Below are 26,469 nucleotides of genomic sequence, written 5' to 3'. Positions count from 1 at the left end.
GGGGGTCGTGCTGTGGGCAGTGGGTGGAGGTAACTTTGGTGTCGGTGATCATGGACGGTCATTGATACTAGAAGGGGAGAATTTAATGGGAGAGTGATGGATTGCGATTTTGAAAGGTCAGTTTGATGGGAAACGGAGGAAATGGAAACCGAAATAGCTAGCTAGTTAGAAAATGGATGGAATTTGGGGGAGAAAAGAAAAGACATATCGTTTTGTTGAGTAGTGCCTGCTCGTGAAACCCCCGTCTAGTAGTACTATTGGAAGATGAATCAACCAAACCCGGAATCTCAGCGCATGTATATCTCACTCAATGAGAAGCACTCGGCCAAGGCATTCAGTCAATTTCCCTGGCCCTCCCTGTTCGCTTATTTACTTTCGACACTTCGACGTCCTTATGGTATACTCTTTTCCATCAAGAGGTGGTTGCTTCATGGAATATGCTCCGTAACCCACCAACTTAACTTTTCCCTCGTGAAAGTCTGGAAATCCCACTCCGCTTCCTCAAGCCTCTCTCTTCCTGCCACCCACACATAAGCCATAGCAGAGACCTCGTTTGTGGCTTCCGCGGTATTAAACGCATGCAGCAGATTCATGTCTGCGCTGGCCTTCTCTCCAGGAGAGGCCGAACCAGGTAATTTATCCGCCGTTCGCACCATTATTTGTTCCCGCACATACTCATTGCCCTCATAGTCATCAAGAAGGCGAATATCGCTGTCTGTTAGGCCTGACACGAGAGTACCTAGAACAGATGTCTCCCTATGCCCAACAGTGTCTGCATCCCCTGTTTCTGTTGCAGCTACAATTCCCGGGTAGTCTTCGTCTCGTACATGATATCGTCGATATCCGTGTAGCACCGCCGGCTGAAACCTAGGCGGCGTCTTGTTGTTGGGGTCAAGATCAGAACACCCGTAGATAACGCGGTGTAGTACCTGAGGGGCCATCAATGTCCCTAGGCTCAGGAGCGTTAGTCTTAACAGCATGCAATTTAGTTGGCTGGAAGCACCGTAACAAAACAGGACGTGGTCGCCCATGTTTATTATGTATATCAAGGGTAATTTTGAGTCTGTTATTCTCCGTATCTAAGGCCTGGCGGAGATATTTATGTCGGGCGAACGAATTCCATCCATCTAGAGGAGACTAAAATTACATCGGGCCGATGAAAGGGCAATCTTAGGTATGATCGGTACGGTCCGCCTTTCTGAGAAGCTATTATGACCACTTCTGGTAATTAGGGGGTCCGGTTCTTCCTTTGTTTGGAGATGGCGTCGGGATCTCTCCCCCGAAAGAATGGCTACCCCACAATGGGTTGACTTTCAGGGTGCACCTCCCTAAATAAGGAATCTAAGCGCGGATTGATTCCTTCCAATATGCCTAGAATTGGGGTTAGAAGTAACATGTTGGTCACGGAGAGGGAGATACCTCTGTCTGTCGAGAGAGAGATGTTCAACCAAAGTACACTTAATGATAACGGGTGTTGGAAGTCTTCCGTGGGTATACATACAATCAGGAAACGTTGTGTGCTAGAGACCATTGGCGAATTCCCCTGATTTTGTGGGGGTGGGTTATGTACCCCGCAAATTGGAGGAGATTTTGATGGTCGTCTTAAGACAGTAACTAGCCAGTCGCTAAAATGGCAGCGAAGGTTGGTGCTTCGGTTAGACCTGCCGAGGGAAGCATATAAAGTACAAGCCTAGAGCTGTGTCTTTGCTAGTTATCCACACTGTGGTTGGGATTTTGTCGACTTCATCTCCAAAGTGAATTCTATCACCGATTAAAGTAGCCAAATATGACTGCTTTCGAAGGGGAGGATAGCGACCAAATTGGAGATGTGATCGCACCAGCCGCTGATTTGGATAATACAGCTGCATCTTATGATGAAGCAGCTGATAAGGAGCTCGGCCAGCCCCCGGCCCTAAAACGCGACCTTCAAAGTCGCCATATGCAGATGATTGCCATTGGTTAGTAGCCCAAGGAAAAGTCCGAGACCAAAAAAAACCTTGTGAGAGCGTTTACGAACTAATCAATCCTCGAAGGTGGTGCCATCGGAGCTGGTCTGTTCGTGGGGACTGGAGGTGCGCTTCAAGAGGGAGGGCCTGGGGCTTTAGTAAGTTGTATTGTGGCCGGACCTGCAAACGCCTTGAATACTAATTATGCCGTCTCAAAGCTCATTGCCTACATGATTGTTGGTGTTATGGTTCTGCTTACCGTCCAAGCTCTCGGGGAGCTTGCGGTACTCTACCCAGTGAATGGGGCTTTTTTCGACTACTGCGTCCGGTTCATTTCTCCAGCATGGTTAGACTCTCGCCATTACTCAATATAAAGGGATGAAATTTGCTGATTCCAAAGATAACAGGGGATTTGCAATGGGCTGGGATTACGCCATCGGCTGGCTCGTTATCCTCCCATTCGAGCTTACAGCTGCGAGTATAACTATCCAATACTGGCGGGATGACCTGAACATGGGTATATGGGTAGCGGTTTTCCTGGCAGTACTATCTGTCATCCAAATATTTGGTATCCGTGGCTACGGAGAGGGTAATATGAATTGATCTCTATACAATTTTTACCCTTACTGTCGATGCTAACGGTGGCATTAGTTGAATTCATTCTTGGTATAATCAAGATCACGACAATAGTTGGATTTATAATACTTGGAATTGTGATTGACTGTGGCGGCGCCCCGAAAGGTGGTTATATTGGAGCCCACTACTGGCATAGTCCCGGCGCATTCACCACTTTACCGGCTTCTGCTCTGTTTTTGTCACGGCGGCAGTTTCCTTTACTGGTACTGAGCTGACGGGGTTAGCTGCTGCCGAGTCCAAAAACCCTGGCAAGGCTATCCCTAAGGCGACTAAGCAAGTTTTCTGGCGGATTACGATCTTCTATCTCTTGGCAACCTTTATAATAGGACTTATTGTGCCATATGATTCTAAATGGCTTCTAGGTTCTACTGGCGCTAACACTAAGGCCTCACCCTTTGTTGTGTCTATTCAGAACGCCGGTATCTCGGGTCTGCCGTCAGTGATGAACGCAGTCATCACAATTTCTGTTATCAGCGTTGCCAACTCAGCAACATTTGCCTCGAGTCGGACCTTACAGGCCCTAGCAGAGCAGAGGATGGCCCCTCAGATATTTGCCTATATCGACAAGGCTGGGCGGCCGCTCTACTGTGTTCTACTACAGATTGCGTTTGGCTTCCTGGCATTTATTAACGAGGCATCATCAACGGGAAATGCCATTTTCGACTGGCTCCTGGCCTTGTCAGGGGTGTCGCAGTTCATGCTCTGGGGCAGTATCTGTCTCGCTCATATCCGCTTCCGCAAAGCTTGGGCATATAATGGGCGCGACTTTAAGGAACTCGCCTACTACGCACCATTTGGTGAAATTGGCAGCTGGGTCGGCCTCTGGCTCAATGTGCTATGCCTGATCGCCGAGTTATACGTGTCTGTGATATCAAAAAGCGCAATGCTCTTCTTCGAGAACTACCTCGCGTTTCCGCTCACCATCGCCCTCTTCCTAATCTGGATTGTCTACCTCAAATTTTTGAAAAGAATCTCGCTTGGACTCCGAGGATTGTTCCTCCTGAAGGTGCAAGATATTGATGTCCTGAGCAATATCCGCGATTGTGCTCTCGACGTCAATCTGCAGCCTAAGGTTGAATATGACACTTGGGGAGAATGGATCAAGGCGGCGCCGACACGCATTTTGCACTCATTTCTTTGAGCATACTGATGATAAAGAAATCTCTTGGAGATCTTGTTATTAGTTCGGTTAGTAGATTGTAGAGACTAGAACTTGTACGATACCAGGGTTCATATCTTGGCTGTACTAATTTATCGCTCGAATCTTCTTATATCTCACCTGTATTTGACCCGCGGTCCCCCGCAATTATGCCATTCTGTATATCGCTTACTTTCAAGCGGTGCAGTGCATCAATGTCGCAGGACGATGCGCAGTAGACCGAACGATAGATCAAAGGATCCCTCAAATACATGCGTACTGCCGTGCTGTGCGCAGCATTATCCTGACACGGATTGTTAGATTCGTAGCTTAGTATTCCAAGCCCAGTCCAATACGAGTCGAAATCTTCGTCTTTAAAGCAATGGCTGTTCGTCGCACAGTGACAAGTCACACCGAGCAGCCCTATCAGCATGAGCAGTCCACGTTCCGGCTACAAAGCAGGGAAAATATCCCATTGGACACATTTACAACGAATGTCGATGGCGATCACGAGAGGAGTCGGGATAGAGACGGTGATTGGACGAATTTAGCGCGTTCAGGATCGGGCGTACCTCCGCAGGATTTGCCCTGGGCCCTGGATCCTTGACGAGGAACGTTATTATTTGCTGTGATACTTGTCGGCGGAATCGATCAGTCATATCATATTCTGATTCTGGCTATACTTCACCAGTTGTGGACCTTTTCAGCTGTCATGTTGACCTCACCTCACTATGTAGTTAGCCTGCGCCGATCGGAACATCCGTCTGACTGCATTATTTGGGATCAGGGGCAAATTCTCCGACCGCCGCCACCAAATCGTACGTCCGATCTGAACACAGCAAAAACCCACGCGAGCTTGCAATAATCATACGCGAGGCTGTTAGGCTCCACCGCGGATGATAAGTTCTAGGCTCAGGGAGGTGTTTCCCGTTGAACATTAGGCGATCCACTGGTGGCTGAGGCTAACGATGACTCGTCCCGTCTCGCACTAAGAAATCCTTCCAGTCGCTATGTACTGTGCACACATTCCCATTGTCCTCTCAGTAGGGTCGCAGTATGATGATTCATAGGCGACACAGGTGACTGTCGTACAGCGTCAGGGGAATAATAGCGCGGCGATCCGGAAGAAATCCAAAGAAAAAAGAGAAGATAAAAAAATAAAATAAAAATAAAAAGGGGCAGAGCAGAACAGGTACGCCGTCTGCTTACCCCTGGCTCCTGAATTCGACTCCGTACTGTGGAAATGTGAGGGTCCTGGATCGGCGGTCGGCAGTTTTTTTTCTGGTACGAACAGAGCCAGGTGCTCTATCCAACATAGTGCGACGGGGGGACGGTGGGACGGCGCAAACCGTCACGGCTATTGATCCTGACCCAGCGACGATCTATACTCGAAAAATGTCCGCTGATCGTTGGCCGGTCGCTTCCACAGCGTGTTGGCCTCGGCGTTTTCGCACCAACCCTAAATGCTCCCGTGCTATTATCCTCCCCCCTCCCCGCTAGGCCCAAGGTTCCAGCACCCCTGGAGCCAAGGACGGTTCTTGAACGGAGGACCGTGTGCTACCAACCCCTTACCACGTCCTCGTGTCTACCGTGGGGCACTCGGTGAACGGGCCCTGCCATTCGTAGGCCGCCCGTACTTAGCTTATACATATACTATTGCTTGTCCTCCCCACTACGTTTTCTCTCTTCCTTTTTTCCCCCCAGATACCACTCTGCTGGATCTCTAGATCTTTCCCTCGCTTTTCTTTTATCCCCTCATTTTTCCTCGTCCGGCGCTCTTGCGTGCGGTATTTTCGCGCTGGCGCGTTTTGTCTCTGGCTATGACGGATGTGCCTGAGCGCTTCTTGACATCATGTCGTCCCAGGACCTGAACGGGCATTGCCCCCCTCCCTTCCTTCAAGAGACTTATTTCCCCTCGTCCGGTGGCTTTATTGGAGGCCGTTATTGTGAATCAATCCCACTTGGCCCTGGCGGCAGCAATGTCTCGTGCTGTCTTCCCTGTCCCCTCTCCGAGTGGAGATACGGTGACGGTAAGTCAATCTGCAAGATGTGTGTGTGTTTGTGTGTGTGGTTGGTCTAACCAATTGATAGATGTGGTCCCAAATGTCCGGATTGCCAGCTGGATCAGTGTCGGCATCCTGCCGCTTTGTATTTTCCTACTCATTTCCTACGCTGTCCTCCCCGCCAAATGGACGCACCGCCACTACCTAAGCATTTGCTTTACCCTGGGAATCTGCTGTATGGAGATTGCTTTTATCATCCCCCTCGGTGCTAACCCGGACCAATGTCATAACCCCATCACGCCCAATGACATGTACTCGGATCTCTCATGCGCCTTTTCTGGTACATTGCTCTTATTCGGTGGCTGGTTGGTTATTATATGGAGTTTTATCCGCACGGTTGCCTTTCACCTCCAGGTGTGCTGGGAAGTGGTATTGGGGCCCAAGTTCATGTGGGGAGCGTTTCTGTGCGGATTTGGCATCCCGGGGGCCATGATCACAGTCATGCTCATCTTGACCGGCGTGTCGTTCCGGTTCGGCGAAATTTGCCATATCAATGTGCAAAACGGCGTCCAAGACTATTGGGCCCCCATCATGGCTTTTGCGGTCGCTGCCTTGATTCTTCAGTTGACAACTATGGCATACTGCATCCACATCTACGTCCGCTCCCTCTTCGACAACTCCAACAATACAAGCACCAACAACAGCTCTGGTCTGCCCTCCTATAATGCGAGCGTGCACACCGTGACCGCGCGCCAGGCTTACAAACGTATTCGCCGTGTTCTACAGCTCCAGTGGCGCGGCGTGGCCCTGGTGCTGATTATCATCGGAAATGTTTTCTTCTTCGCCATCGTCTTCATCAAGCTAGACAACGCCGTCGAGCCCAATGCCACCAACTTTGCCATTGCCCAGCCCTGGCTCACATGCCTTGCCTTCTCCGGCGGCGACAGAACAGCCTGCCAGAAGGAAGCTGCAGCTATTGGTCCTAACGAGGGCACTTTGCTAGCACTCGTGATTCTTTTGTCCCTAGTGGGCATTTGGAACTTCGTCCTGTTTGCACGCCCGTCCATGTTCGCCGGCTGGCTGGACCTATTCCGCCGCACTTTTACCCGACACAACGAGTTCATCTCCACTGATGCTCGCAAACGCTACGAAGACTCCAAGGGGTTCGAGATGCTCACGGGCCCTGGCACAAAGACCCCCGAGACTTTCATGAGATCGCCTACCCCTCAAATGGCCAGCCACAGTCCCATGGCCAGCCCTAGTCCAACCTTTGACAGGACTGTGCAAATCGGCCGCGGCTCAGAAGCCCGATACGTGCGCCCGTCTCTGAGTTTCTCGGGTCCCCGCCCGCCTAGCTCGTCACAGACCGGCCGGGATTGGGATCCACAGGCTACATTTGCAGCAGCAGGGTATAGGAATTGATCCTCCGGGTCAGTCTTGTGCATTATTTCCAGAAAAACTCAAAATTGAAACTTTCTATGCTGGTGTTGCGGACTTAATTCTAGTCTTCTGGCGTGGCGTCGGAGGTTCTGGAAGGATCAAAACAGCAAGGGCACTACTGTAAAGTGGCGGGATGGCTTGTTTCACATTTCTCGAAACCACGATTATTCATGACCTTTTTCCCTTTATTATTATTCCATAATGTCTCAATATTTCATGTGAGCAGCATGTGTTACAAATAGATACATTTTCCTTGCAGATGCAGATCTAACATCAGGGGCATCGACATGCCCGTTTCTGCGAGGACTTTCCAATCCGACCACATACTTTCAATAATTGACCCCCTCTGCCTCCCCCTTCTGAAAGCTAAGACTAGAGTGGGCCTGGATCATCATGGAAGTTTTCTTTTCGCTTTTAGTATGCACTTAGTAGTGTAGATCTGCTCTCGAACAATTAGGGCACCCGACCGCGTGTGAGTTTTTCCGTCCTCCCCACAACGGTGATTCGTCCCAAAACAGACTACGGTTTTTTGGGTCCAACCCGCACATGGCAGGTACGCCGTCCGCGCGGCCCACTAGCATGTACGCCATGGCTACAGGGATCGGGGTAGGATCCTTGCTAGTTCTGTACTTCGGATGAGGACACATGATGTGAGAACTACTGTAGAAATGGAACTGGTGTTTGAAGTTTATTAGATTGAGTTACATCACAGCTTGACGGGGTTTATGCGTTTCCTTTTTGCTTTGCGAGCCGATGGTGATTCTGTATAATCAATCAAGAGCTCGGCGGGAGGAAGATTAAAATGAAGCTGTAGTTACGTATGTTCTTTTCTATTCCGGATTCATTCCGGTGTACCTAATATTAATTACCTTAAAGTTCAAATTTTCTAAGCGAGTCCCCCGCAGTGAACTGTATGGACCCTGGTTCGCTGCAGCCGTTGAACCAAACTTGAACATGTGCGGTTTGCCAAGAACTCTCCATCTAAAGACTATACCGATGCATCACATGGTCAGAAAGTTCGTCTTCCCCATGGGGTTTCCCTTGTGAGTGCGAGGCTGTCCGAAGCAGGCAGAAAGATATCATCTCGATAATCCCCGCCGATCTGTATCTGAAGCGAAGGATCAAACTGCCTGATTGAGATTCTCCTGTTGGCATATGAGGCATTATCCACCCGAGACGCTACTAGTTAGTAGTTTAAGTGGAGAAGCCGGCATGAATAGAGTTGCTCCGACTTGTCGCCAGTCCGCACTAGCTACAGCCTCATCGGCCCGTCGTACGTAAACCGTGCTTGCGGCCGTTTGGCCGAGGCACATGTGATCGATTTTTTTCTTCTCTTTCACAATAGCGTGGAAACACAATTATCGTGATTGATTGTTTGGAATCTGACAAACTGATGTAAGATTGATTGACTACATTACAAGACAAATCGACGAATTCTTATATAACCCCCCTTCTCGGCAAACAAACCGGACCAGCCTCTCATCAGTCATTCTTACTGAACCCCCGATATACTCCTCGGGTAACGGCCAGGGACACCTATCAAAAACAAGACGCAGCGCATACTTGTGCGCGAAGTCTCCGAATGACTTCACACCACCGTGGTCTTCCATAAAAGGCTTGGCGAAGGTGCCGCTCTCAATGCGGACAGTGAAGGTCCTGGGTTGGAACGCGCTCTCCTTAAAGCTTGACCTACTCATCCTGATCCGTTCGAGGGTTTTCTCGTCAAAATTCCAGCCCTTGGGACAGGGGCAGCGGCGATCTGTCAAGGTGATTTCCAGACTGATGTGGGCCAGGGTCTTGGGAGTCGCCCCCTGAGTGATGGTCGGCTGCTCATCTAGCACTGTGGGGTTCAGAGCTTTCCAGTCGAAACAGGCGCCTAGTATAAATGCTGTCTCGTGGCCGTCCCATATCTGCTGGTGTTGAGCGTATGCCTTTTGCGATAAGGGGTTTATGACGTACCTCGCCTGTGCCGTCAGTGTAGAACTTGACACATCGCCGGTCTTCGTCGTAGTACCATGGCTCTGCGGCCAGGATGGACTTGATGTCTTGTAGTTGCGACATGATGAGTCTGGATGGGTGGCTGTCTACACGAGGAGTTGTTCAAATAAGTGAAGAACCAAGACAATGCTGAGCCTCACGATCGACACGTGGCCGAGTTGCATTGGGGGCCTAACTTTGTTCAAACAAAGACAATATAATTAGTTAAATAATAGGCAACAAGAAAAATGGAGGTTTTTAAAAGATTCGACACTCAACATTGTAATTAGTGGTAGGGGTGGAAATCATAATACGTCACACTATTGATGTCACAAATGGGGTTAGTAATATCCCTACTAGCTGTACATAGAGAAGCACTTTCCAAGTTCCATTCCATTTCCTCCTTCCATCCTTCATAAACAGAGTGCGAAACTACGACTACAAGTTTCCAAAGATTCCAAACAGAGCCGCTATCCACGTGGAATCTAAGAACTCTTCCTACGATGCCACACCTCGTGTCGAACCACCAGTCGCTGAAGGAAATATTGTAGTTATGTGGAAGATGAATAAATTGCCATTATACTGGTAAAACCACGTTGGATAATTGCAGAAAATTCACCACATCCCGCCGATCGTCAACTTTGAAACTTGCGGTGTGGATGCTCCCGGGATTCAAGTCACTATAGCTGAAGTCTTGAAAATCCAGAAGCTAGAGCGCGACGACCACGGCGTAAATGACCATAATGTATTCCTGAATAATGCAGTGCCCGAAATTCTTCACCATTTTCAAGTTTGCGGCGAATGACTTATCTAACAGCTCATCTTGTCAACCGGGATCGAGCGGAAGAAGCTTTCGGTTCGCCCCGGCCCAAATCCATCGTGGCTGGCCTAGAGCAGTCTACCGCAACGCACGTTCTGAAAAAAGGGCACAACGAACGATGGGAATTAAAACCCCACCTTTTTGCGCGCCCCTCTTTTCCAATGGACTTTTATCTTGATTCTAGCAACAATATCCTTATTATTATGGCAAAATCGACGAGTGTTGAGACCCAGCTGTGGGAGCGACAATAACAGGAGAATCCAAGACTAAGCGCTTTGCTCACTCAGAAAAAATTACAGGGAGAGTTGCGAAAAAAAGAATAAAACCCCGTTCAAAATGCCTTTGGATCAAGAACACGATATTCGGGAGCTCCCGCCAGATCAACGAATTCTCGCAGGCCAGCGGTATCGGAAGTCCCTCATTTTTGTCGCGCAGTTGGCAATATGGATCGGTTATCTTTATTTCACTGCGCGTTTGTTACTGATCCTGATTTACTCCCGACGAACTTGGCAAATGTGGCTAATGTTGCTAGTGGAAGCTATATTCTCTCGTGAGTTTTTTTTTCCTAGACCATGATCTACGAGGACTCTGACCGAATGTCTAGATTTGTCTCGAAAAGAACAACTCCTGGTTGTGGCTGCAAGTAAAGTTCCTAGAGGTGGTCCCCGCAAGAGGCTGCGACTTCAAGGCACGAAAAACCTGCCCAGTGTGGACATCTTGCTACCTTGCTGCGGAGAGCCGGTCGACGTGATCATGGATACAGTGCGAGCAGCATGTACCCTGGACTATCCTGCATCACACTTTCGAGTCTTGGTGCTAGATGATGGTGACTCAACCGTTCTGAAAAAGGCCGTGTCTACGTTGCAGTCTCAGTGGCCTCACCTGTCATATCATTCTCGCGGCAGACAGTCCGGTCAGGTGTTTGCAAAATCTGGAAATCTGAATTATGCCTTGATGACTCTGCAGCGAGAGATCCAGCCAGAGTTCTGTGCCATTCTAGATGCCGACTCTATCCCGACACGGGATTTCCTTCGAGGAACTCTGCCGCATTTGCTTCAAAACCCTGAATCGGCGTTGGTCTCTACCCGACAATATTTCTCCAATCTTCCCAAAGGCGACCCGCTTTCTCAAGCACGGTCTCATTTCTATACCTGCCAAAATGCAGAGCTGGATATCTTGGGAAAAGCCATAGATGCTGGGTCTGGTGCAGTTTTCCGGCGGAAATCCATCGTCGAAGTCGGTCTCTATCCCACTTACTCTTTCTCTGAGGACTGGCAGCTCTCACTGGTATTACACGGCCTCGGACACCGCACTATGCAGGTACAGGAGCCTCTTCAATTTGGGCTTGTCCCAACTTCTCTCACTGGACATATTGCTCAAAGAAATCGCTGGTATATCGGACATGCCCAGCAAATCATGGCGGTGCTCTCTCGGAAGATTCAAACTCTTCCAAAGCACTTGCAGTGGAACATTGCCCTCAATGGCGTGGGAATTATCGCAGCAGAACTAGGTTGTTTCGTTGGCTTCTGTGCTGTTCCATGCCTTCTGCTTTCTGGACAGCTGATCCCGGTCAGCTCTCCCTTCATGACCAAGCTTCAACTTTTACTTGCCGCGTCACAAGTCCTCATGACTTGGCTCTATGAACATGCTCAGGCTGCACATACAGGCTTCCGGAGTGTGCCATTCGCTCACCTGGAGAACAAGTGGCTTGCTGGCGGTGAGTTCACAAAGCCTTCTTGTAGCGACTTTCGAGGCTAATCTGAATTGTAGGGAACATCTGTAGCATCCTCAAGTTCTATTTGTTTTCCAGCAAACCTAAAGGCTCATTTGTGACAGGAAGCACAGCAAATTCCTGGAACCGCATCTCGACCACCTCGCTGTACACGAAGCTACACCGAGACCTATGGCAGAATTGCGTCTGGCTCAATGTACTCACGCTTTTTGCAATACTTGGTGCTCTTTTCTACTCCGTGACTGCAGTGGTATCTACGAGCGACGAGGGCTTGGCCTGTCGGCTGCTCACAACTGTCACCTGGCCACCGTTGCTGCATTTGTGCTACCTGGCTGTATTGAGCAACTGGGTGCCGATAGCTTATCTCTTGAATCCTCCGAATAATTCTGATCAGAACTCGGAGCCATGTGAAGCGAAGTCTCGAGTCTTTACCCTTGGTTCTGAGAAGAGGGCTTTGCCACGATTCAAGCGCGATATAAGCAAGGTCGGGAGGGATATGCTCCATCTAGGAAGCATAGTAGAAATTGGAGACGAAAGTGAATTGTAGGACTGTCAAGGTTAGAGGGGCAATGTTTGAAAGATGAATATAATGATATCAATAATACAAAATCTTGGGACACCACCATGTCTCCTTTATATCTACCAGTCGACAGCCGCGTGTCTATCTACGGAGAAGACGCTTTCTATTTTTTCTGCTTGATATTTTACTATCAGCAGGTATGAATAATGCAATTATCTTCATATTCACTCCTAGTAAATGAGAGAAAAGCCAAGATCCGAGTACGAATACTGAATATGTGTATAGAGACCTTCTGCATGACCTCCGAGCGCCATTGAACGCCAACAAGAAATACCCATAATCATCTTAAAGCATCAACACTTTTCAAACAAGATCTCCCCCGTTACTCCGAGTCCTTCTTCGCATCCCCCGCACCGCCTTCGAGTTCATTGCTCTTTTGAAGTAGGAATTCGCCCAGTACGCGCAGTGGATTAGAGGGTCTAAGATAAGCAATTATATAAGTATCACACGACCCAAGGTTCAGAACGTCGTGCTTACTGGTCCTTAGCAACGGACTTCATGCCCTCGAGGAGATGCGGCACAATCTTCTCGTTCAGATACACGCGGGCCGGAGCGCCGCCAGGACGCACCTGCGTTGCGGCGGTAGCGTTGGATAGATCGTGGAGAGGCGTGCTGGACGTGCCGGCGCCGTTGGTCTCGCCCATGGTGGTGTGAATCGTGGTTTGGAGGAGAGTTGAACTGGAGGTGCTGATAATCACCGTGCAAACACAACAAACACCCAATCGAGTATTATAGGTCAGGTGATCTCGTGTTTCTCTCGCGCCTTGTTTCTTCGTGTTCGTCTGTCTACCCGATGTCTGCAAGATCCCTACCAGCATGTCCCTGCTGGACTACTGGGAGACCCGGCGCGGAAAGCGCAGAAAGGTGTCTGGCGAATCCCCCAATGGGTCCCCTGCCGTTGACCAAGAAGCCCCACTGAGTCCCAGTCCGTCGGTGGAAGTGGCAGATACGCCCGCTCCCGCATATGAAGATGCAGAAACTCAGATTCCTCCGAGTAGCCAGACAGATCTGGAGACATCCCTCCCTCCGATTAAGACTGATGATCAGGCTATCGAGGAGTACGAAGCCTCTCACGCAGCAAAGCAGGAGGATGACGCTGAGCCAGGTCTCCACGTGAGGCTTCGAGACGGGGTCTGGCAGAAAGGACGAAGCTCGATCTATGTCGATGCCTTCAATCTCGCTTTGGATACGGTGCTAGCTGAGGAAGCACATCTCTTTGACGAGGCAGAGATGGAGGTTTTCAAGCAGTGGAGAGAGCTGTCCTATCAATCCCAGTATCTGTATGTTTTTGCTTTCTAGTCAATTCACTGGTCTGTTTAGTTAACGATCCCGAGATATGTACGACTATTCCTTCGCAAATCGTCTGCTTGGCATCGTCTCAGCCGACTCGGCTCCTACTCTGATGTTTCAGACTTGTCCGCAGTGGCTGCTGACCTGCAGCGGGTCCAGTGCTTGCCAAAGTCAGAGGATAGAACCTCAGATCTGGGCTCTTCGTTCAGGTTTGCAGATGGCACAGAGGAAATTACCACGCTGGAAGAAGCCTCGTCGTTGCTTTTGCTGGAGGAACTGAAGGTCTTTGCCAAGGAAGCCAAAGTCCAGGGCAAGAGCAAGAAAGAGCTGGTGGCAGCTCTGCTTCAATCCAGCCAGACTCAAGCTGGACTTGGGTGGAAGGGAAACGAAACACCCAGTAACAGAGACAGTCATTTTGTTCAGAAGATCGTGGACTACACCGGAGACTGTATCAGGCTTGCAGCAGGCCCTCGGGCACTCTTCGAACGGGTGCATTTAGTGTTCTATCGGTCGACCGAATGGACCGAAAAGTCTCTCACCACCATCATCCTCGCGAAGATATCCCGGAGGAACTTCCCCGAGTACATTGTCTGCCGGTCCAACTCAATTTTCCCATCCAGAGCAACGTTGCTAGAGTTTGAGTCCGCAATTCGGACGCAATACGCCGTCGATAATATTCTCGAGTTTGGCGGACCCCCAACAACAGAGTCATTACAAGAAATAATTGATCTCGCAGACAAGTTCCACCCGCGATGGACAGAACTAGTGGAACAGGAGCAGAAGAAAGAAGATTCCATCTACGAAAGCGGAGAGGGCGCATATCTCCGTCGCTTCTCGCCGGCCTGGGTGTATACGAGGATCATTCACAAGAGTCTGCATTCACTCGGCCGGTTCAAGGAGCATAAGAGAGAGCATGAGGTTCTCTGCGAGCTTCTCGCTCAGCGTCTTTTCCACGCTGCTCGGCGCGGAGCATGGTATCAGCGCAAAGCATTGCTGGAAGAGCACTACATGTGGGCACTCATGCCATCCAACGGCCAGAGTGAAGAGCAACAGCGCAAGTTATGGAAACGAAATGCCCTGCGGACATGCGAGGAAGGTCTGGAAGACCCGCTCTGCCACCTGATCTACCATTATGACCTGCAGAAGCGGATCACTAAGCTCGAGAAAGCATTGAAGGTTGTGAAGAGGGAACAGCATGATTTCGGGCATGTCATGTTGACCAAGCCCGCCGAGCGCACTATTGAAGGTATTCGCATCGAGCGTGAGGACTCGCCTACCCGAACACCAGATCCGCTCTCCAAGCGCGGCCGGCCGACGATCTGGATTGATGAGCGAGATGGAGGCGCCGAGTGTCGGGTAGAAAGCATGTGTCTGAGTTGGTACCGGGACCATGGCTGGAAAGGATACCATTCTGAGGGCGGCATAGTGAGGACATTGGTATGCGCATTCTTATTCCCCTTGCTCACAATCAGATACTGATCAAGAACGCAGTTCGGCTACCTCTTCTATGACATCCTCTTCACCTACGTCCCAAACGTTTTCCAGACCCCCTTCCAAACCTGTCCTCTCGACCTACACACAGACGTCTTCTACCCATCCCGCGCATCCGAAATCAACCACCGGCTCGTGGAAATCACCAACGGCGCCGCCGAGCGCATTATTCGCGACATTCATGAGCGCGAATTTGCCGCCCAACCCTGCGCTATTGGCATCGACTGGTCGTTTGAGCTAGATGACCTGGTAGAGATCGCCCAGTGCTTCCGGGGTGAGGCCCTCGCTGCCATCTGCAAGGTTATGGCGCAGGAATACCAGCAACGCGGTGGAGGCATCCCGGACTTGTTCTTGTGGAATATGGAGAGGCGTGAGGTCATGTTCGCTGAAGTCAAGTCGGAGAATGATCGGCTGAGTGATACGCAGCGCCTGTGGATTCATATTCTCATGGGTGCGGGCGTGCAAGTCGAGCTGTGCAATGCCGTTGCGAAGGAGGTGCGAGTTGTTGAGTGAGGATTCTGTAAATAGCATGCCCGTACATACTGCATTCGCACATATCACGAATCTACACTACGAGTTGTTGCGAGACGATCTATGTACCGCCGGAGCAGAAACGGCACGTAAGGACATTATGAAGATGTTAGGTATCGTAATATTCTTTTTTGACTAACATATCTAAATCCATAAGAAGAGATGCGGAATGGCACATCTCATCCCAGACCCAGACACGGCCACCCAGTCAAAAGCCTTCGACAAAGGGTGCGGGAATGGTTACCCTTCGTAAACATCACAGACCCCCAAAAAACTGCAACTCCACGCAAGCACACATTTCTGACGACACAAAACAAGCACATATAAATGCATTTATGCGACCAGGGTGCTGGCGGTGGCGCTCTCGTAGCGCCAGGTGGGGGGCAGGACACCGACGGTCTTGTAGTAACGCGACAGACGGTGGATGCGGGACTCGATCAGAATCAGGCGGAACTTGCTGTCCTTGTCCTTGCGGTTGCGCTCGAGGTGCTTGCGGACGGCGACAGCCTGAAAGCAACAGGATTAGCCGGAGAGGTAGACAGAAAAGAACCAAGAAAAAAAAACCCACCTTCTTGATCAGGAAGTAAAGGTCCTCGGGGAGTTCGGGAGCGAGGCCTGTATTTCAAATCTCTCTGTCAGTCTAGTTCGGGACCAAGCAGAGGCATAATAGTATTATAAACCGGCGCACAATTGTGCAGTCCGGCAAGGGTATGTCGAGCCATTGCACATTTCTCGAAATGCACAGTCACTGACTGTCCCTTTTTCATCCGAAGGAAACGGGGGGAATGCTGGCGAGTGAGGAGTTCGTACCGCTCGACTTCAAGATACGGAGGATCTTGTTACCTATTTCACACACAATCGTTAGCATCTCCATCACCACTTTTCTTCAAGTTTTTTGAGGAAATCGTACCGGTGACAATCTTGACCTGGGCAACACCGTGGCTGTCACGGAGGACAACACCGATCTGGGAGGGAGTGGCACCCTTCTTGGCCAGCTTGCAGATGTGGTCCACGACCTGGTCGGGGGTGACCTTGAGCCACGCCGGGGGGCGCGGGAGTAGGGGATGGCAGAGGAGGCAATGCCCTTGCCCTTGCTGTGAAGGCGACCCATTTTTGCTGGTGATGTGGTGGTCCGAAAGGATGTCGGGGTGCTGGTCGGATGGTCGGTCGAGAAGATCGAAATGTTGCCGGCAAGAATTTGGCGAGTGGATGTGTGTGGGTCACGTGCGCGACAAGTCAGGTGACACGCTCGCTAATTTTGTTACGGGAAAATTTAATCTCCTCGTTGTTTGGTTTCACCTCAACCTCAAATTATAATGTTGGCTAACCCAAGTACAAGGTCAGTTCCTGCTGTTTACTTCATATATCCCTCTCTCATGATGATACTCCTATTTTACTTTTTCTGGTACCTCTTATGTCAGGGGGCGTGTCTTCGGACGCACCTCCGATGATCTAACTGGACTTCTGATCTTGCCTTCTCTTGCTCTGGAACATTTACGCTCCCATTGTGACAGTCTTACTGACTGCCGCTCAGACGTTAGGCTATGCAAGACCCTGAATGACCGAATATCATGGATTTATGCTGGCTAACAAGGTACACTGGATCAATCAATGGTATCTGAAAAATGCAAAATAATCATGTCACATCAATCGCAATGTAATCAGCCACTGCGTAGTCGTTTCGACACTCTCCTCGTCTCTGTAGTCTGAGAAGCATGGACGACGGCATTAGGCTTCTTTCGTTTCTTGCTGTTCTTCGCCGTGCCTCCCTCTGCGTCCTCGACTTTCACCGGGGCATCCCCTTCTTTCTGTAATTTCAATGCCACGGCCGTTTCTACTTCCGTCTTGATCTCCACCTCTTCCTCGTTCTTGACATCTTTCACTTCGACCTTAACCTTCTTCGTAGCCTCGAGCCGATCCGCAAAGGATCGTAGGTCCGCCGTGAAGAGCACGCTATGAGCCCAGCCAGCCTCTTTGCCCCAGAGGTTGCGGAAGTGGTTGCCAACAGCGTCGTAGGTCGCCTTGGTCAAGGATTTGTTCGATCCCTTACCAAAACGGTAATCTCTCTGCGCAATTTGCCAGACTACCCATTCGATTAGCCTGGACTTTCCAAAGCAATGCTGACATGCTTACCGTGCGTATCCACTGGCACGGACTCTCCCCAGCCCAGACCCATCAGGGACACACAGTCAGCAACCTTCGGCCCGACGCCCTGCAAATCGAGGAGCCTCTCATGGGCATCGCGATATCCCTGGCGTCCCTCTGGTTTCATTTCATCTGCCGGTCTGGGTTCCACGCCAAGTGCAGGCGACTCGGGGTTGCTCAAGCTATCTAGCCAGCCCTCAGGCCGGTCCGCGCTCACCATTGAAGCAGTCTGCCAGATATATTTTGCTCGATATCCAAATCCCAGGGTGCGAAGATTGCCTTCTACCTCTTTGCCAGCCAACGCTTCGGGGACTGGGAAGTCGTGATAGGCATGCTCATCGACTGTTGCAACATATGGGCCATAATTGGTGCATAATTTTGCCACCATCTGCGAAATGCGCGCGATATTGTTGTTGCTGCTGCAGATAAACGAGACGAGCGCCTCCCATGCATTTTGGCGTAGGATTCGGATCCCAGTGAACTGGGCTGCCTTCTTCTTGAAATTGGGGTCTTGGGATGACCATTGGGAGTACAGGTCACTCAGATTGATGGAAAGGTTGAAATAATGCTTGATAATGTGCAAAATATGGTCTTCATCCTCAGTCTTGCGGGAAACAGTAACGCTATCACTGTCTGACTCTGCCCGGGAAGGAATCTGGGATGCAGGTGGAGTTGGAAGATGGGTGCCTCGTGGTGGTGACTTGAAGGTTCGATAGTAGAGGTAGCTTGAGTCCTGCTTCAGTGAGAGAAGATGGCCATAGAGAACGCATCGCCATTCCTCGCTCTCGGGGATGTGATGCCATCTGCCAGGAAGTCAGTGCACATTCAAGGTGGTTCGCTCGGATGCATACCTGAAGGACTGTCCACACCGGAGAGTAGTGTTAATACACAGCTCTCCCAAGCTTATGGGTAGCCGTTTCCACTCTGTGAATGCCATGATGATTGGGAGCGTCAATAATGCCTGTCCGATGGAAAAGGGCATATTCTGCCCCTTTATGCTCAAGGCGGTGATTACTTCACCGCCCAGACCCAAGCTCTGGATCCGCAAGTTTTCCCCTTCCGAGCGACTCTTTGCAGTCCCCATCTCTCTCTGCCGTGACACAGTACTCGACCATTCGGATCTCTGGGTGAGGTTTCTGCCTTTTAAACCGCCATTTTCAGAGAACAGCACTGGAATTTTCAAGGCTGCCATCATGAACGGTGACACCTATTCTTCCAGAGGTACGGACCCCATGCGTGTGGATGCGACTGGAGCTTCTACTAACTCGAGATTAGATACTGGGCGCTCGCGCGATCACTTTGTGAGTTTGGAACTTGTGGCGACTTGTTATTTGTTGCATTCAACTAACCTAACCCCCAGCGCGACGAGCGACGGGAGCGCGACAGAGGCGAAAGAAGACGGTCACGATCCCCTCACCACGGACGGGGGCCGCGTCGGGAGCAGGAACAGAATTCATACTCGTCCAGCCGTGACTACCGTGCCAGAGAACGCGAAGACCGCTACTCCAGTCGCAGGGATGACCGGGAATGGGATCGAGGAGATCGAGGTGATCGTGGTGACCGTGGTGATCGTGGCGGTGGTGATCGTGGAGACCGTCGCCGCCGGGATTTCGATGACAGACCTCCTCGACGGGATTTGTTCGAGGACCGCCCTCGGCGCGGTGACCGCGGCGGCGACCGGTTTGACCGTGGCGACCGGGGCGATCGCGATCGAGGAGGGGACAGACGCGAGCGCAGGAGAAGCGCCACACCCCCACGGAAAAAGGAACCTACCCCCGATCTGACAGATATTCCCTCGATCCTGGAGCGGAAACGTCGCCTGAACCAGTGGGACATCAAGCCCCCGGGCTACGAGAATGTAACTGCGGAGCAAGCGAAACTTTCTGGTATGTGCCTCTCACCCATTGATAAATGTATGTGTCTGACTCTTCTATAGGAATGTTCCCTCTGCCTGGTGCACCCCGACAGCAGCCCATGGATCCCAGCCGTCTACAGGCGTTTATGAACCAGCCGGGTGGCTCGGCGGACAACGCGGCTCTCCGGCCTTCCAACTCGCGCCAATCCAAGCGTCTCTTTGTGTACAACATCCCTTCCAGCGTGACAGGGGACAGTTTGGCATCTTTCTTCAATCTCCAACTGAACGGCCTCAATGTTATCGAAAGTGTCGACCCATGCATCTCGGCTCAGGTGTCCGAGGACCACTCCTTTGCGCTCCTAGAGTTCAAGTCGGCCAATGACGCAACAGTCGCACTGGCCTTTGACGGCGTCACCATGTCGGAGCATGAAGGCGGCGATGGCAAAGGATTCGAAGTACGGCGACCAAAGGACTACATCGTCCCCAATGGAAGTGCCGACCAGGAATACCAGGAGGGCACGCTGCTGACCGAGGTTCCGGACTCGCCGAACAAGATCTGTGTCTCGAACATTCCGGCATATATTCCCGAGGAGCCCGTCACGATGCTGCTCAAGTCCTTTGGCGAGCTAAAATCTTTTGTCTTGGTGAAGGATGCTTCTACGGAAGAGTCGAGAGGAATTGCTTTTTGCGAGTATGTTGATCCGACTGCCACCTCTATCGCCGTGGAGGGATTGAATGGCATGGAATTGGGTGACCGTCACCTCAAGGTCGTGCGCGCCAGTATTGGAACTACCCAGGCCGCCGGGCTGGACATGGGTGTCAATGCCATGTCCATGTTTGCCAAGACCACATCCCAGGACCTCGAGAGCAGCCGAGTGCTACAGCTTCTGAACATGGTTACTGCTGAAGAATTGATGGATCCCGAGGACTACGACGAAATCTGTGACGATGTCCGCGAGGAATGCTCCAAGTATGGCCGTATCTTGAGCCTGAAGATCCCCCGTCCGTCAGGCGGCAGCAAGCAGTCGGCCGGTGTGGGCAAGATCTTCGTCAAATTCGAAACCGTCGAGGGAGCTACCAATGCTTTGAAGGCGCTGGCGGGACGGAAATTCTCTGACCGCACGGTGGTGACCACCTACTATGGGGAGGTAAGTCTTTTCTTTTCCCATTTCTTGTCTTTGACAAATACTGATGTTATCGCAGGAAAACTTTGACGTGGACGCTTGGTAAGAAAGAAAAGAAAACACTGTCCTTCCATACTTTATGTTTTTTCTTGTCTTTCCTCGGGGACCAAGTGCTTGGAGCAAGGAGGGTTCGGGATGTACTACCCATGGATGTACCATAGCAAATATCAACTTGTGCTGTCCAGCTTTCTTTCCTTTTAGAGACTTCCGACAATGCGCATTGTATTAATGACGGAATCAGGCCTCTATCTTACTGGCTCGCAGGCAACGATTTAAGCCACTTACTTCTTCTTTCTCCCCACCTGCATTGGTCATTGACTGTTACGGAACGCTGTTAACAACGAATGTCCATTCTGGAAGGAGTCCGGAACAACCCCGACACTAGCTGTGACTGCGTCGCGAGTCCCACAAAGCTTCCGGTGATTGCCCAATCATTTCGGGGGCATGGTTTTCAACTAGTCAGCTACACCTCCTGTGGTGGTGGTGGGTGGATGACAACTGCAGAATCCAATGAGAAGAGTCTTCATCCTGCCGAACTAAAAAGATAATAGCAAGATGCACCGAAGTGTGTGACATCGCGAACTTTTGAATGACTTGGCCGACACTGCTTCTTCTGGATCTAGCCACTTGAACTCATCCTGCCGTGCTGAAAAAAATCTTCAATGCTTTCCAAATTCGTGAACCAGTCTGAGAAGTCTTCTGACAAGCCACTCGCATTAAGTGCATTAACCCAGCTTTCACCTAAGCAGTCCTGTTGAAAGTCAAATGGATGAGCTTCCAAGAATTCCTGCATGTCACCCGCTGGGTCTAAACTCCGATCAGGTGCATAATTCGGGTGCACGTCTGGGCTAAATGTAGATGGTTCATTCCTCATAGCCGTTGGGTGGAAATCCAAGTCTTTTGAAGGTTCGTGCTGTCTAGATGCCGTAGTCATTTTGATTGGGACTTGTTCCGAATGATGCTTCAATGCATGTTCTCGATTCCACGCAGCGGCTGCTGAAGTTGAGATGACCTGACCAGGACTGGTTTGGGACCGCAGTGAAAAAGCCACTGATGCCAGCCAGGCAGTGTAATGATCAGGACTTAATTCGGCTCGAACCGGATCAAAGACCTCTCCGTCCATTCGCAAAATCTTTTCCCGCAGGTCTCGGAGGCGCGTTGGAAAACTCGAGATCAGGATCTTTACTAGTTTCTTAGAGAAGACACAGATATACATCCAAAGAGTCCACTCACCAAGAATATGTTTTTCGACCGATTAACAGTGAAGCTGAGCTTTGCAAGATGATCTAAGAGCTTCCTCCCTGTTACCAAACTCCCAAAAAGGTATTCCGCTTCGTATTCGGCTTCACATGATTCTGGACAAGCAACGAGATAATACAAAATGGTTAGTATGGCGCTGAAGATTATGCGTGTCACGGGCCAGAGATCCCCGTTGAGAAGACCCCGTCGATACATATCCTCAGACAGCGCGAGAATAACTTCGCTAGCTTGTATTGACGCAGTTGCAGAGGGAGAACCATTTCCTGAAGGAAACCGTCGCCTGTCGCGCCTGATTGCATAATGTAAAAACGGCCGAGAAAGATAAAGTTGAACATAAGCATATGACAGTGCCAAAATGAATTGGGCCCTAGAGAAAATTAGACCGGATCAATGGGACGTGGAGAAGAAAAAGAAATGCACCTGATGAGTTTTGTTTCAGTGAAATATGTGCCTAGCCGGTACCCAATGGGTATGCCTCTTACCCAACGTTCGAGATCATCTTCAATTTCACGTATGAATCCCAAGTTGATAACGTGGGTCGACGTGTTTGCTTTTCTGGTGCTCTTGGTTCTCGTTTCATAGATGAACTTGGACACCTTGTCTCGTATCATGTAGAGGCGGATGTACTCGTTTGCCCCAGAAGCGTAGCATATCTGGTCCCGAGGTTGTGGATCGATTCGGTTCTTTTCAATGAACGTGTCACTTACTTCTATAGGAAGTCCTTGATCAATGTCTTCGTCACTGAGCAGCTTCGGCAACCCACAACAAGCGGCAACATCATTGGCAAGAAATCTCAGCGCCCAGAATAACCGTTTACTCTGTTCTTGGGAGACAAAGTCTTGGTTCGCTTTGAGAGTCCGATGAAGTCCCATTCGTAGGGCAATAGACAGACAGGAACTCAGATATGTGTAGCAAGTCGAGATTCGCGTCGATGAAAGAAGAAAAAGATTCATGAAGACGATGGCTTGGAGAGAAGTAATGTCTTTGCTGTCTGCGATATTTTGAAGTTGCCTGCTTTTGGCATAGAATTTCGCACTGTCTGAAAGTGAGTAAAGCGGAGTAAACAAGTGAAACTGAGCATGGAAGTACCCTGAAGAAACAACTTTCTCGTGCCCAGCTTCTTCCGGTCGAGCATCAACGAACAGACAGCCGTATGCGAGAACAGCGTAAAGGAGGGATAAGAATCTCTTTTCTTCGGCACCATGGTCCTGCAAATCAACCGAGTAGATGAAGTTGAGAGAAGCTTCAAACGTCGGCCGATGTATGATATTAAGTAATATTTGAGCATCGAAGGCTGCCTGCACGAGCTTGTCTGCAAAGCACCTTTCGGGCAAAGGATCCACTTCGTCGGTTTGTCTACCAAGCTCGAAGAGCCCTGGCACGGATACTCCAAGAGGAAGCCTTCGGCTAGTCATATCACCGGTCTGCGAGTCCCATATCTCCTTCTTGAGAAGCTCCATAAAGGCCCGTTCCCCAGACTGTCCCTGGAACTCAACTTCCTCATGATCCACGGTGTGATACACTGGACTAGATTTTTCAATCTCTGAGGGCACGGTCTGGCCACTCGACCTAACCTGTAGTGGCGAATCTGGAGCACGGATCTCATTGTAGTAAGTCCCGTCACTGGCCGCTGGCTGGCTGGCTGCATTGGCCGGTGTAATTGATGATTCCATCGCTTCAAGCCTGGACTCAAGCCAGTCTATTCGCTCTTGATAATCCTTTCGCTTCCGTTTCCTGCGAGGCTCGGAGTACGAGCAGTCTTTTCGAGAGATGAGCTCTCTATTCAAGATCATGTATTTCAGGATGGGTTTTGCGCCATACCATGGAACGATGATATGCATTGGCTGCATGGAATCTGTTTATCACATTTGATTTTCCGCTGCCGACAGGGATTGCAAGATATTTTTCGAGCATTGTGGAAAGTCTGTTGCTGAAATTCGGGGGTAGATGTTGAAGCACCAGCCACTGTTGACTCGCACTTGGTTGAAGGATGTCTTGGGGGATGATCGGGGGTGGGCGGATGGGCAGTGCCCTGAAAAACATGTCTTGAGGGTACACCACTTGCCATAGAGATAGCGTTGGTGGTAATTTGCCTCTACGTATCTCTGGATTATGAAAGGTGACTTGTCGCCCGAGTAGTGGGAACCTTGGAACCTTTATAATGTCAACGCGTATGTGCCTTCCAACTATGAAGAATCCTGACTAAGCACGGTTGTCGAACCTAAGTCCGCTCCGTATTTTGTACAGTGGCTACTCGGGAACTATTACTGAATATATATGCCTATCTAGTCATCGAATCTTCGAATAAATGGAGCCATTGCGTTCAATATTTCAGTGTGATTCAAGCACGAACTTTTTTCTAAGTGAGCCCCCAAATCGCTTGAAAATAGCTGGCATAGGGATCATCGCCAAGGTTATGAAACCTAGCAACGAATTTCCCCAGCCATAACCAAGGCGTTGGTACATGGATGGCCCGGCGAGCGGTAGAAGAGCACCGAACAAAGAGCGGCAGATGGTTATTGCAGCGATTCCAGACGCAGCATGAAGAGGATACGAATCGATAACGTATGTCTGCAGAGTCCCAAAAATCCCAACAAAGCCGAACGCAAATGGAACCAGGCCAATTATGGGAACAATCCAATGAGTTTTGGCTTCCACCGCCCAGCCATACCAGAAAAATGATATGGGAACGAAGAATGCGAACACTATTGACAGAGGTAGACGCATCTCTGGTTCAAATACTCCCGCATTTCGAGATTTGAGGCGCAGAATTATCTTGTCACTGAGGAGACCGAAAACCGATTGTCCGGTTATAAATCCTAAGCCCAATCCAATATAGGATAGGCCGCTGATCTGAAGGCTCCAGCCATAGGTATCTTGAAAGACATCTGTGACCGTCGTGAAAAGGAGGTATAAGCAACCATAGATAAAGGCAATATATAGCGCCAGCATAGACACTATCGGAGAACGAAAGAGGAGTCGAAGTGGAGTTGTCAAACTATGCAGAAGCTGATATGTGTTTGACATGGAACGGAAGTTGCTTTTTGCCGTATAGTAGCTACGCAGATCTGGGCGATTGTATTCCTTTTGCAATCGCACAGTCTTGCGGCTAATAAGTACCACCGGATTTGTTTCCCGGTTAAATATCATAACCAAAGACGTCATGGTGCCACCTGAAATTGTGAGCACCCAGAAAACCTAAATAAATTAGCGCTCTGGGAGAAATGTAGAAGACTGCAACGATACTGACCCATCTCCATCCTGCACCTTGGGCAATAAATCCACCACAAATAGGCCCGAGCACGGGGCCCATCAAAGGTCCAAAAGAGAAGATAGACATTGCCAGCCCCCGTTCCTCCGCGATGAATAGATCAGATATCACTCCGCCGCCGATTGTCAAGCACGCGGAACCACCGATGCCGGTAAGAAGCCTAAAGACGATCAATGAGGAAAGGCTCGGCGCAAGCGCACAACCGATCTGAAACAGGACGAAGAAACAAGTTGACATGTTCAGGGTGAGTCTCCGTCCGTACAATTCGCTCAACGGCGAAAGAAACAATGGGCCAGCCTGGATATTCGATTAGAAATGTTATGAAGATCAGCAGAGTCACGGAAGCTTCCTCTTACACTATATCCAAACAAATAACTCGTGACTGCAATTTCCCCCAATATAGATGATTTGTTACCAAATTCTCGATTGGCATCTTTGACAGCAGGCGCAAAGACCGAGGATGCAAATGGACTAAGGGAGGAGAAGGGTCAAAAATTTCACTCCAAACATTCAAAGCCAGAATCACTTACCTTATTAAGGTAATAGCACTAACAAGTGCAAGAAGAAACCACTTCCGCGGCTTCGGGAAATTTCTATTAGAAGGATGAGAATGACACAGGCAAACAGGTTGATGTTCAGAGAGACTGACCGTGGATTTAAAGGGTCATCCTGGTCCTCCCAACCAACGATTCCTTCGTCCAGGTCCGTTATAGGATACAAGTCTTGTGCTGGCTCAACCTGAGACTATCATTAGCATTGAATCAATGTGTGAATACCGAACTCACATTTGCTTCTTCCTTTGTGTCACTAGTGGGTGACATTTTTTGGCGGGAATATTTAGTTAAGGGAACTGGAGGGAGAGAAGGAGGAAAAGAATGCAAATAGTGGTCAAGAATCCCGGGAATTATAAAGTGCCATGGTGCAGTAGTAGTAGAATGGTTCAACTGTATGTCATGGCGTGGCCCTTATACCATTTCTAATCATTTAATTGGTTCGGGACCAGTAAACTCCGCATTTTGGGTTAGCGCCAGATTTCGGTGCCAACGAGGCCGCTTTTTGGGTTAGCCTGGCAGATCCGTTGACCCACTTGTCGCATCAATACCTACCGTCGGCATGTTGGATAAAAGAATATACAGTTCGTCCCGAAACTGGTGCGACTACCTACACTCT

At 49.9% G+C, this 26,469-nt stretch overlaps 12 protein-coding genes across 12 annotated transcripts; 6 read left to right on the top strand and 6 right to left on the bottom strand.

Annotated features, from left to right (window-relative positions):
- Positions 1 to 428: 428 nt before the first annotated feature.
- On the bottom strand, positions 429 to 1,031 carry N7474_001537 (gamma-glutamylcyclotransferase family protein; the record flags this gene model as incomplete). The annotated part of the gene is made up of 1 exon (XM_057192952.1): positions 429 to 1,031. The coding sequence occupies one exon, from the start codon at positions 1,029 to 1,031 to the stop codon at positions 429 to 431; it is 603 nt and encodes a 200-aa protein (XP_057057905.1).
- Positions 1,032 to 1,786: 755 nt separating this feature from the next.
- Positions 1,787 to 3,723, top strand: N7474_001536 (uncharacterized protein; the record flags this gene model as incomplete). Its single annotated transcript, XM_057192951.1, has 5 exons — positions 1,787 to 1,958; positions 2,034 to 2,104; positions 2,165 to 2,292; positions 2,354 to 2,489; positions 2,719 to 3,723. The coding sequence occupies 5 exons, from the start codon at positions 1,787 to 1,789 to the stop codon at positions 3,721 to 3,723; spliced, it is 1,512 nt and encodes a 503-aa protein (XP_057057904.1).
- Positions 3,724 to 5,572: 1,849 nt separating this feature from the next.
- Positions 5,573 to 7,145, top strand: gprM (the record flags this gene model as incomplete). Its single annotated transcript, XM_057192950.1, has 2 exons — positions 5,573 to 5,750; positions 5,812 to 7,145. 2 exons carry the CDS (start codon positions 5,573 to 5,575, stop codon positions 7,143 to 7,145), a joined length of 1,512 nt encoding a protein of 503 aa, XP_057057903.1.
- A 1,181-nt stretch (positions 7,146 to 8,326) lies between these two features.
- N7474_001534 (uncharacterized protein) lies at positions 8,327 to 9,224 on the bottom strand (the record flags this gene model as incomplete). Its single annotated transcript, XM_057192949.1, has 3 exons — positions 8,327 to 8,342; positions 8,631 to 9,073; positions 9,123 to 9,224. The coding sequence occupies 3 exons, from the start codon at positions 9,222 to 9,224 to the stop codon at positions 8,327 to 8,329; spliced, it is 561 nt and encodes a 186-aa protein (XP_057057902.1).
- Positions 9,225 to 10,296: 1,072 nt separating this feature from the next.
- N7474_001533 (glycosyltransferase family 2 protein) lies at positions 10,297 to 12,239 on the top strand (the record flags this gene model as incomplete). Its single annotated transcript, XM_057192948.1, has 3 exons — positions 10,297 to 10,510; positions 10,565 to 11,677; positions 11,731 to 12,239. 3 exons carry the CDS (start codon positions 10,297 to 10,299, stop codon positions 12,237 to 12,239), a joined length of 1,836 nt encoding a protein of 611 aa, XP_057057901.1.
- Positions 12,240 to 12,594: 355 nt separating this feature from the next.
- Positions 12,595 to 12,916, bottom strand: N7474_001532 (DPY30/SDC1 family protein; the record flags this gene model as incomplete). Its single annotated transcript, XM_057192947.1, has 2 exons — positions 12,595 to 12,691; positions 12,750 to 12,916. The coding sequence occupies 2 exons, from the start codon at positions 12,914 to 12,916 to the stop codon at positions 12,595 to 12,597; spliced, it is 264 nt and encodes an 87-aa protein (XP_057057900.1).
- Positions 12,917 to 13,088: 172 nt separating this feature from the next.
- Positions 13,089 to 15,566, top strand: N7474_001531 (fanconi-associated nuclease 1; the record flags this gene model as incomplete). Its single annotated transcript, XM_057192946.1, has 3 exons — positions 13,089 to 13,552; positions 13,607 to 14,999; positions 15,054 to 15,566. The coding sequence occupies 3 exons, from the start codon at positions 13,089 to 13,091 to the stop codon at positions 15,564 to 15,566; spliced, it is 2,370 nt and encodes a 789-aa protein (XP_057057899.1).
- Positions 15,567 to 15,917: 351 nt separating this feature from the next.
- N7474_001530 (8-oxoguanine DNA glycosylase N-terminal) lies at positions 15,918 to 18,666 on the bottom strand (the record flags this gene model as incomplete). The annotated part of the gene is made up of 7 exons (XM_057192945.1): positions 15,918 to 16,091; positions 16,153 to 16,199; positions 16,395 to 16,427; positions 16,495 to 16,735; positions 17,273 to 17,667; positions 17,718 to 18,532; positions 18,581 to 18,666. 7 exons carry the CDS (start codon positions 18,664 to 18,666, stop codon positions 15,918 to 15,920), a joined length of 1,791 nt encoding a protein of 596 aa, XP_057057898.1.
- Positions 18,667 to 18,724: 58 nt separating this feature from the next.
- N7474_001529 (uncharacterized protein) lies at positions 18,725 to 19,513 on the top strand (the record flags this gene model as incomplete). The annotated part of the gene is made up of 1 exon (XM_057192944.1): positions 18,725 to 19,513. One exon carries the CDS (start codon positions 18,725 to 18,727, stop codon positions 19,511 to 19,513), a length of 789 nt encoding a protein of 262 aa, XP_057057897.1.
- A 154-nt stretch (positions 19,514 to 19,667) lies between these two features.
- N7474_001528 (splicing factor u2af large subunit) lies at positions 19,668 to 20,798 on the top strand (the record flags this gene model as incomplete). Its single annotated transcript, XM_057192943.1, has 1 exon — positions 19,668 to 20,798. The coding sequence occupies one exon, from the start codon at positions 19,668 to 19,670 to the stop codon at positions 20,796 to 20,798; it is 1,131 nt and encodes a 376-aa protein (XP_057057896.1).
- A 589-nt stretch (positions 20,799 to 21,387) lies between these two features.
- N7474_001527 (fungal specific transcription factor domain-containing protein) lies at positions 21,388 to 23,878 on the bottom strand (the record flags this gene model as incomplete). Its single annotated transcript, XM_057192942.1, has 3 exons — positions 21,388 to 21,948; positions 22,002 to 22,395; positions 22,449 to 23,878. The coding sequence occupies 3 exons, from the start codon at positions 23,876 to 23,878 to the stop codon at positions 21,388 to 21,390; spliced, it is 2,385 nt and encodes a 794-aa protein (XP_057057895.1).
- A 481-nt stretch (positions 23,879 to 24,359) lies between these two features.
- On the bottom strand, positions 24,360 to 26,120 carry N7474_001526 (MFS transporter; the record flags this gene model as incomplete). The annotated part of the gene is made up of 6 exons (XM_057192941.1): positions 24,360 to 25,226; positions 25,279 to 25,596; positions 25,656 to 25,770; positions 25,830 to 25,892; positions 25,949 to 26,037; positions 26,085 to 26,120. 6 exons carry the CDS (start codon positions 26,118 to 26,120, stop codon positions 24,360 to 24,362), a joined length of 1,488 nt encoding a protein of 495 aa, XP_057057894.1.
- Between the last annotated feature and the right edge of the window lie 349 nt (positions 26,121 to 26,469).

This window comes from Penicillium riverlandense (assembly GCF_028828495.1).
Source record: "Penicillium riverlandense strain IBT 135883 chromosome Unknown utg000001l_segment0_segment0, whole genome shotgun sequence".
Classification (NCBI taxonomy): domain Eukaryota; kingdom Fungi; phylum Ascomycota; class Eurotiomycetes; order Eurotiales; family Aspergillaceae; genus Penicillium; species Penicillium riverlandense.
The sequence above is the reverse complement of the archived record's forward strand: the minus strand, read 5'-3'. Positions and strand labels throughout refer to the sequence as shown.